This window comes from Scyliorhinus canicula, chromosome 1 (assembly GCF_902713615.1).
Source record: "Scyliorhinus canicula chromosome 1, sScyCan1.1, whole genome shotgun sequence".
Lineage (NCBI taxonomy): Eukaryota > Metazoa > Chordata > Chondrichthyes > Carcharhiniformes > Scyliorhinidae > Scyliorhinus > Scyliorhinus canicula.
In genome coordinates, this window is record NC_052146.1 from 71,098,792 (window position 1) to 71,108,036 (window position 9,245).

Below are 9,245 nucleotides of genomic sequence, written 5' to 3' on the forward strand. Positions count from 1 at the left end.
TGTTTATTATTGCAGTGATATCTGAGTGTGGGTGAAGCTGGGCTGTCTGCTTTACTTTCGTTTTTGAGCAAGCTGCTATAGAGTGAGTTTTTAGTTTCGTTTTCAGAGAGAAGTGCTGCAGTGAAAGCCAGCAGATGTGCATGGATCTCTCGACAAGCTAAGGAGTGTTCATTTGGGTGATTTCAAAGGGGTAACTGCTCTTATTAGAGAACTTAAACCTGATCTCTGTGTTTAAAGGGTATTTTGTCTTATGGATGTTGTTTGGGAATTTATTAAGGATTTCTTAGTGTTGTATTCTTTGGGGGTTTTATTTGAATTGATGGTTGCCAAGATGTCCACTGTATATTTTTAAAAGGTTAACTTGAGTTCATAGAATAAACATTGTTTTGCTTTGACAACCAGTGTTAGATGTCTGCTGCACCACACCTGTCGAGTGGGCCGCGTGCTCCCCATACCACAATCTATTAAAAGTTGTGGGTCAGGTGAACTCCATGATACACTTTGGTGTTCTCTAAACATTGTGAGCATTGTGGATTGTACCATCTGATATTGCAATTGTATGTAGTTTGAAGTTGATGGTGAAGGTGTTGGCTTTGCGAATTGAGGACTGCGGTCCAGGGGTGATAGGTGAGGACCAAGTGGGGTTTGTGAAAGGGGCTCAGTTGTCAGCAAATGTGTCGAATCTGCTTAATGCTGAATATGATGCCTCTGGAGGGCAGGAGGTGGAGGGGAGAGGCAATGGACGCAGAGAAGGATGGAGCCGGGTGGAGTTGGAATATTTGTGGGAGGTGCTGGGGTGGTTTGGGTCCGGGCAGCGGTTTGTGACCTGGGTCCAGTTCCTGTACAAAGCACTGGTCACAATTGTGTGGATGAACCGAATGAGTGTGGGACATTTTGGGCTGCATTGGGGGATAAGGCAGCAGTGCCCACTCTCCACATTGCTTTTTACTTTGACTATAGAGCCATTGGAAATGGTGCTTAGAGCATTGAAGGATTGGAAAGTGATTGCGCATGGGCGTATGAAGCATAGGGTTTCGTTGCAGATGAACGACGTGCTGTAATATATATCTGGCCCATTGGGTGGCATCGAAAGCATTATGGGGATTTTGGAGGACTTTGGCTGGTTCTTTGCGTACAAGTTGAACACGGAAAACAGCGAGGTGATCCCGATTGAGGCTAGAGGGCAGGAGAGGAGGTTAGGCGGCTGCCGTTCAAGGTAGTGGGGTGAGCTTCAAATCCTTGGGCATCCAGGTCATGCAAGGTGGGGCGCAGTTGCTCATGATAAATTTGACTCGTCTGGTCGAACAGATGAAGGGGAACTTCAAGAGATGGGGTGTGCTGCAAAGATGATGGTGCTGCCAATGTTTCTGTTCATACTTCAGAATCTCACGATCTTTGTCCTGAAGTTGTGCTTTAAAAATGTTAATCCGCTGCCCTCTGGCTTTGTTTGGGCAGAGAAGACCCCGTGGGAAAAAGGGCTTTTTTGGAGCTGGATTGAGGAGGGGGCGGTGGGGGGGTGTTGCAGAGTAATCTTTATTAGTGTCACATAGGCTTACATTAAACCTGCAATGAAGTTACTGTGAAAAAAACCCAGTCACCACAATCCGGCGCCTGTTTGGATACACTGAGGGAGTATTCAGAATGTCCAATTCACCTAACACGCACATCTTTCGGGACTTGTGGGAGGACACCAGAGAAAACGGGGCAGTAAACATCACCATGGTGAGGGAATGGGTAGTGGGGCAGGGATTGACATGGTTGGGGGGTGGGGTTTGGAGGCGATTCTTGTGGATGCGCGAGCATAAGGGCATTGTTAACAGTGGCTCTGCTGTACTCGCCGGCCAGGTACTCCATGCACCCAGTGGTGATGTAGCCATCTAAGATGGCCACCTGCAAAGGACCATGGCTATTATGGCCAACCCAGGACTCAGACAGATACAGAGTCTATGTGTATCTGAATCACAGATAACCAGGCCTGATCGAAACCCCCGCTTGTTGCATTTCAGTGGCCCATTTTCTCAGGACAATACAACTCCAATCAAGCAACCGGTACAACCACAGACTGATCGGCGCCACTCCCTTTACTCAGAAAGCCCAACTGCCAAGGTCAATGACCGCTAAGGACCCGCCCAGCTATCAAGGCACCCGCCCCTTTATTGGCCAAAATCAAATCGAAGACAGTGACCAGAGCCCTGCGAACTATTGGCTCCAAGGTTAAGGACCGCCCCAAAGAGCGCAAAATCACAGGGGGATAAAAGAGGACACAGCCATGTGTTCTCTCTCTTTTGGATCAGGAACAGCCAGCTAAGTTCAAGACCAACGATCGCTACCTGACGGATGACCCCAGCAGAGACAGAGCCACTTCCTTCGAACCAGCCAAGTGAAATCCAGATTAAGGCCTTATCCATTTGCACAGTGCCGGTCGCCCTGAAGTTAAGTATAGGTTATTGTAGCTGATAGGTGCAGTTTAACTCGTAGTAGATATTGTTTTTGCATGTCGACATAACTCTTGTGTATGTAAATAAAACATCTTTTGAACTAACTGGTTGTGTGGTCATTTGATCGATATAAGGGAAGGCTTGTGGTTCACCAACATTATTAGTAGAGCAACAGTGTTGTCGGCCTTGAGTGATTGGGGACAGTGGAGGAAGCATTTTGGACTAGAGGGCACTTCGGCGTGGGCACTGAACTGCGACAATTATAATGTTGCACCGGAGGGGCTGGATGCAAGGTTTCAGGGTGGCAGCAGGCAGGGATTCAGTGATTTGGTGACCTGTTTGTAAGGGGCAGTTTCACAAAATTGGAGGCCCTGGAGGAAGAGTATGAGATGCCCAGGTGGAACAACTTCAGGTACCTGTAGGTTCAGGGTTTTGTGAAGAGAGATGTATTGTCCTTCCCTGGGTCACCGCCCTTGGGGTTTCAACACAAGGTGCTGTCGAAGGAGGAGATAGGGGAGCGGACGGTGTCTACAAGGAGCTAATGGATTGGGGGTGGTGGTGGTGGAGGATACAGTCAAAGTGGGGGGAGGAGCTGGGTGGAGACCTGTAGACCGGGACGTGGTTTGCGGCCCTGCAGAGGGTCAATGCATCCTCGTTGTGTGCGAGGTTAAGCCTTATCCGGTTTAAAGTACTTCACTAGGCGCATATGACAGTAGCGCAGATGAGTAAGTTTTTTGAGGGGGAGAGGGTAGCTGCGAGCAGTGCATGGAGAGGCCTGCAAATCATGACCACAAGTTTGGGGCATGTCTGAAGCTAAATGGGTTCTGCCAGTGATTTGCCGACGTAATGTCCGCAGTGCTGGGGTGAAGGTGGCCCTAGTCCAGAGGTAATGCTCTTCGGAAGACCCGGGAATCCAGGGGGCCAGAGAGGCCGACGTATTGGCCTCTGCCTCCCTTATAGCCCAGAGGCGGAACTTACTTGGATGGAGGGACTCGGAACCGCTGTAATCGGGGGAGGGGGGGGGAGTGTGGGTGAGTCATGTGGTAGAATTACTGAGGCTGTAGAAGGTCACGTTCGTCTTGAGGGGGTCGGTTGTGGCGTTCGCCCGGAGGTAGAAGCCGTTCGTTGACTTCTTTAAGGAGGATTGAGGAGTCAGCAAAAGGTGAGGGGGTGGGGAGGGGGTTAAAATAGGGAAGACAGTATAGGAGGAGGGGGCGAGAGTGGGGACCAGGTGGGGGAGTGGATGTTGGTTATTTATAATGCAGTATAATTTTGCTTCGCCCTCGGTTTGTTTTTTTTATGAAAATGCCTCAATAAAATATTTTTTGAAGAAGGAAACACATGTAGCTGCCGTTTAGCTATTATTATCAGAGAAAGAGTTCCTCAGGCGAGTACATCAGAGATGCAGGCATGTGCAGGTTACAGGACAGTGGCTGATCAAACAGCTCATTGGCTAATATACTACGCAATTGAATATGGATATTATTGGGATTGTGACGAATCACCAATCACGCGCACAAACTAAGGAAGGATTGAACCCGCGCATTGTTTCTGGTAAAATATTGCGAAGAGCTTTTAATCTCGCTTTAATAAACCACTTTAACTTGTGATTGATCTACATGGATGAAACCAATTTCAACAAAATTCTTGCCTAATTCCTTGGCTAGCAATCAACACCAGAAAATACGAAATGGCTGGACATAAGAACATAAGGAATAGGAGCAGGATAATGGATTTTGGCCTTTCGAGACTGTTGCGCTATTCTGTGTGGGTTTCCTCTGGGTGCTCCGGTTTCCACCCACAGTCCAAAGACGTGCAGGTTAGGTGGATTGGCCATGATAAATTGCCCTCAGTGACCAAAAAAGGGCAGATGGGGTTATTGGGTTATGGGGATCGGGTGGAAGTGAGGGCTTAAGCAGGTCGCTGCAGACTCGATGGGCCAAACAGCCTCCTTCTGCACTGTATGTTCCATGTTTATCACTGACCATCCACCTCAACTCCACCTTCCTGTGCTAGCCCCAAATTCTAGGGCTTTTTGCCTACTACTGATGTTAGCTCAACTGGCTAGCAATTCCCCACATGATGTATTCCTCCTTCTTTCTAATTACATGGTTGTGCCTGCTCTGTGGCAGTCCTTGGAAATTCTAGGATCTATGGATTTTGGAAGCTCGATATCATTGTTCTCTACAGCTACCTCGCTCAAAAAGCCGAACAGACAGGTCGTCACAATTCATTCAGATTAATTTCAGCTGTGCTACTTGCTAACATATACTGATCCCTTTAATGCATTCATTTTTGCTAAAGCATTAGTTCCTGATCATTTTTGGCGTGTTTTCCTAATGGAGATTCATCTTCATTGAAGATAGGATCAGGAGGAGGCCTTGTGGCCCTTCGAGCCTGCTCCGCCATTGATCACGAAAATGGCTGATCATTGAACTCAATCGCCTCATCCTCCTTACTCCCTGGAGCCTTTGATCACATTCGCCCAAGTGATATATCTAGCCGCCTCTTCAATATATTCAATGTTTCAGCATCAACTATAGCTAACAGATAGCTAGAATCTGTTTAATGTCTCTGCCATTTTCTTAATTCCATTATGATTTCACTATCTTTTGCCTTAATATTTCCACATTCATATTCATTAATCCCTGCCTCTTGATATATATTTCGAAAATCTTAGCATCTGTATTTGTGTCTCGTGTTCGTCCACTCTTTCCTCTTACCGTTTGAATGTTTTGGTCCTCCTTTCTGAATTCTAAAATAAACTCTTAATCATCGACCATATAATTGTTTTGGAAACACGAACACAGTCACACGGACGGGCGCACACACACACTCTCACACACACATACTTTCACTGTTTGGACAGGGTGAACAGATATTTCACCGACTCCATAACAGTGGCGGAATTGTTTTCCAGGCAGCCTTGTGCACTCTTTATTACGTGATCCTGAATAATACCTGAAACGTATTAGATTTGACTGATATTGCAAAAGCAATAAATGATACCAAAACTCATATTGTATTTGATCTCAGACCAGTTATTTATTGAACAGCTGCATCATGAAAATCTAATAGTGAGTTGAAACTTAAGTACCAATGGCCACATTGTTGCATTTTAAGTATAATTTTCGGATGCACGAAGGTAAATTAATAAACAATGATCTTTCATTGAACACCCATAATATTCCAATTGAAGAGCCATTCAAAAGAACAAGTCGTAAACGCGAGAAATTCCCGCCGGCATGGCCACTTTCTTAAATTTCTGAAACACAATTAATTTCTACCGTTTTGTCACATGAAAGAAATGAATAGGAATGAAAAAGATCCTTCTGGACTGGGTCGAGAGCAGTTTCCCGGATCACATGCAGCTGGATCTGGAGATGGTTGCTCTAAACGGGGTTGCCTGAATCTCGTGTTTGACCAGACAGGAATAAAGCTCGTGTGAGTTCCACTCTGAGGCTGACAGAGTCAGATAGCTGCTCACACTGAACGTGTTGTCCGCCTCCTGCTGGATCCGACTGATCTCAACCCCATTCCCTCTGACACTGCCGTCTACAGTCCATTCAATCTCCGCAGCTCCCGGGTTAAACCCGCTCACCAAACACACCAGGGTCGCCGTGTCCTTCGCTGCGATTTGATCCGATGACGGCGGAAGGACGGAGACAGATGGCTTCTGAGGATCTGTTTTGGAAAGAAACTACTGTTAGTCGTATAAACATTTGATTTGGTTACGCATGAGATTTTCCCGAACCAATAACATTCGAATTCTGGCACTCATTGAGATTAATAAACAAATCCACTTGTTCATCCGAGAAAGGAGATAGATCAATGGGATATTTGGGGATAGCAGCAAGGTTAAGTTTTAATGACTGACTGGAGCTGAACTGAAATTGATTCTGTTCAATTTAACAGACAAAGCAACGCTTGTGCATTATGTTTCACAATGTTACCCCTGAATCTATTGCTGTATGTTTAGCTTCCCTGTCTTCACATTGAGATGCTGCTTTGCCCGTCTCAGTCAGAAATAGAATTAGATACATTGAACATACAGTAAATTTATTCCAATGTGCTCCATAGTGATGAGCCGTTGATCAGTTTTGCGTCAGGTTTTTCGGCAATCTGACCGCGCAATCCAGACTGACATTCCAGCGAAGGGAATGTGGAAAAGCCGTTCAGCCAGCCTTTGGATTATAATCAAACCGAGATCCTCTACTGACGAACCTAAATTACTCTGTTACTGGATTGGAGGCAGTGGTGGAAGACCGTGCTCTCTGCGTGAAAACAGGTTAATGGGTGATTGGTATTTTTGATGTTTGTGGGAAATAGGTGACTCTCACGGTGGGGGAATTCATTATGGAGATCTCATTGATTAAATATTTTTACAAACGCTCTGGTATGTTTCGGATTCAGGCCGTGAAAAAAATATACTTAATTATGTATGATTCTTGACCTTAAATGTTGTGTTTTGTAGGAGGAGCTAACGGGGAACCCCTGACTGCAACAGCGTAAAACTGGCGATAAATGAACGGAATGTTTTACACTGAGGTCAGTGGAAATAGAAGTCGGGAGAAATATAAACACCTTTGCGGGCCCCACATCAGCCGTTTAACATTATCGGTCAAGTTAAACTGCACACTGACATTGCAGGAATGGAAGATTTATGTTTTTAAAATCTATTCCAGCAAAGATCAGCGCTGAGGTTTTGGGGGAGTTTGGTTCCATTATTAAAGTCGAAAACGCAATAATTAAATATGAGCAACACTATTACTGCAACAGAATTGTTAATTTAAGGCACATTCTGATTTCTCTGATTATTATGCATCGGAATAACCAACAACTCTGATCAGATTTTCACAGCAGAAATAACAAGATATAATAATATATGCTCAATACACAGAACAATCTGACAATATTAATAGTTCGAGCACAAAGTCAGAAAACAGAACAAAGAACAGTACTGCACAGGAGCATGTCCTTCGGCCCTCCAAGCCTGTACCGGTCATCATACCATCCTTGGCCAAAGCCCTCAGTATTTCCTAGTGCCCTATCCCTCAAAACCTAATGGAGAACTTAATAGTGTCACTGTTCACATGATCACATCTCAGTTTTAAAAATACTCTGCGCTGACATGAAACTTGGCAAGTTCGTTACAGAAAGGGTCAGGGAGGGATTCGCTATTTTCATTGCAAACACACATACGCTTCCTGAGAGACGCGTTATTCCTGGATAACTGGACGAATTCCGAGCTTTGCGGAGGTTGTGCCCAAATATATCCATGTGCAATAAGCTAAGAGATTGTTCATTTCGCGGACATTTATCCTGTGCCCTCAGATAAAGGCAACATTCGGACTGAACATCACTTGTCATTCAAACCGTTACATTCAGTGTAACAATAGTTCAGCTAAAAGAAGCTAATAAGGAGTTCAGAACGCAGGGCATTGGAGGTTAGATTGACCGTCATGTTTTGATCTTCTTGCTATTAATATGGGGCGACTTATTCGCGCGATCCATGTTGCAAAGTACCTGGTGCAGGTAGTTATTATTTAATTGTGTTAACAGGCAGAGAGCTTTGCTGTGGTATTAAGGAAGGGAATGCATAAACATTGAAGTCCTTCTTGTCACTAACGGAGGTCCACTTTCCCTACAAGGTCACTCGATCGCAGATTAGGACTAAAGGGTTTTACAGATTTCGTTGATCTGACGGTGCAGAGATTCTGAGGTTTTTTTGCTATTGTGGCTGAGGGAAGGCAGCTCATTGCTGACCAAAATTCCACTCACAACTCATAGACCAGAATACAGAGAACTGCAAGGTTCAGTTGTTAACTGGTTAACAGGGTAGACTTACATCAGTTCAATTGAATTTATGGCTCTGTTGCTGGAAAGGACATTAACATTTCTTCAAAATAAAATATTAAGACAGTATTTTGCTCTTAATCTGAAGTAAGTTTTGAACAATGTAACGGGTTTACTCACTGCCAACACTCAGCTTGGTTCCGCTGCCGAAGTAGTACGCGCTGCTAACCCACATGGCACAGTAATAGTCCGCGATGTCCTTCGATTCAACGTTACCGATGCTTAACGTTCCTGTGTTGCCGGATTCCGAACCTGAAAACCGGTCTGGAACACCCGAGCCTCTGCTCGTGCTGCTTCCCGCATAGTGATAAAGCAGATACCGAGGAGCATTTCCAGATTTCTGCTGGTACCAATATATGGTAGTGCTGCCTAAGGTGGCACCAGACAAGGTGCAACTTATTTGGACGGTTCCTCCGAGAGAAGTCGATTTCGACGACGGTTGATTAACTGTAATCGCCGCGTTTGAAACTGAAACGAAACAGCATCAGAAATATTAATGTAACTACACTTTAATCAATTGTCGAAACAATTGAGTTTTAACACCCTTGAAATTTTGTTCAAGAAACCTCAATAAAGGTGTCATTGCAGTAAATCTACATTTTAAAATACTTACATGCCAGGCAAAATATGAACACAATGATCGCATGGACCCAGTCAGTCATTGTGAAAAGTTTAAAGAGGCACCGAAGTGTCTGCCAGATATTTGACAAGATGGGTTAACTCCCTGAATCTTTCAGTCTCCTTTAATACCCCTGTCACCAAGAAGGTGTCCCCTCCTGATTTCATGCAAATTAGTCTTTTCCTCTCAACCAATCAGGTGTTTTGCGATTCAAACACCATCTCAAATTCTCTTCGGCGATTAGAAAATACAAGGAAGGTCGGAGAAAGCAAAATACTACAGGTGTTGGAATTCTGGGGGAAATACAGAAAAGGCTAAAAATATCCAGCAGG

The 9,245-nt window shown here is 44.9% G+C and overlaps 1 protein-coding gene across 1 annotated transcript in view; it reads right to left on the reverse strand.

The window, feature by feature from the left end:
• LOC119965811 overlaps window positions 1-9,020 on the reverse strand; it is a 36,816-nt gene extending 27,796 nt beyond the window's left edge. Inside the window, exons 1-4 of the mRNA XM_038797093.1 lie at window positions 8,908-9,020; window positions 8,415-8,762; window positions 5,804-6,122; window positions 5,291-5,399 (exon numbers count right to left, since the gene is read on the reverse strand). Of these exons, the coding sequence (XP_038653021.1) occupies window positions 5,291-5,399; window positions 5,804-6,122; window positions 8,415-8,762; window positions 8,908-8,956 (825 nt within the window). The 5' untranslated portion in view covers window positions 8,957-9,020. The remainder of the gene's footprint in view (window positions 1-5,290; window positions 5,400-5,803; window positions 6,123-8,414; window positions 8,763-8,907) is intronic.
• Between the last annotated feature and the right edge of the window lie 225 nt (window positions 9,021-9,245).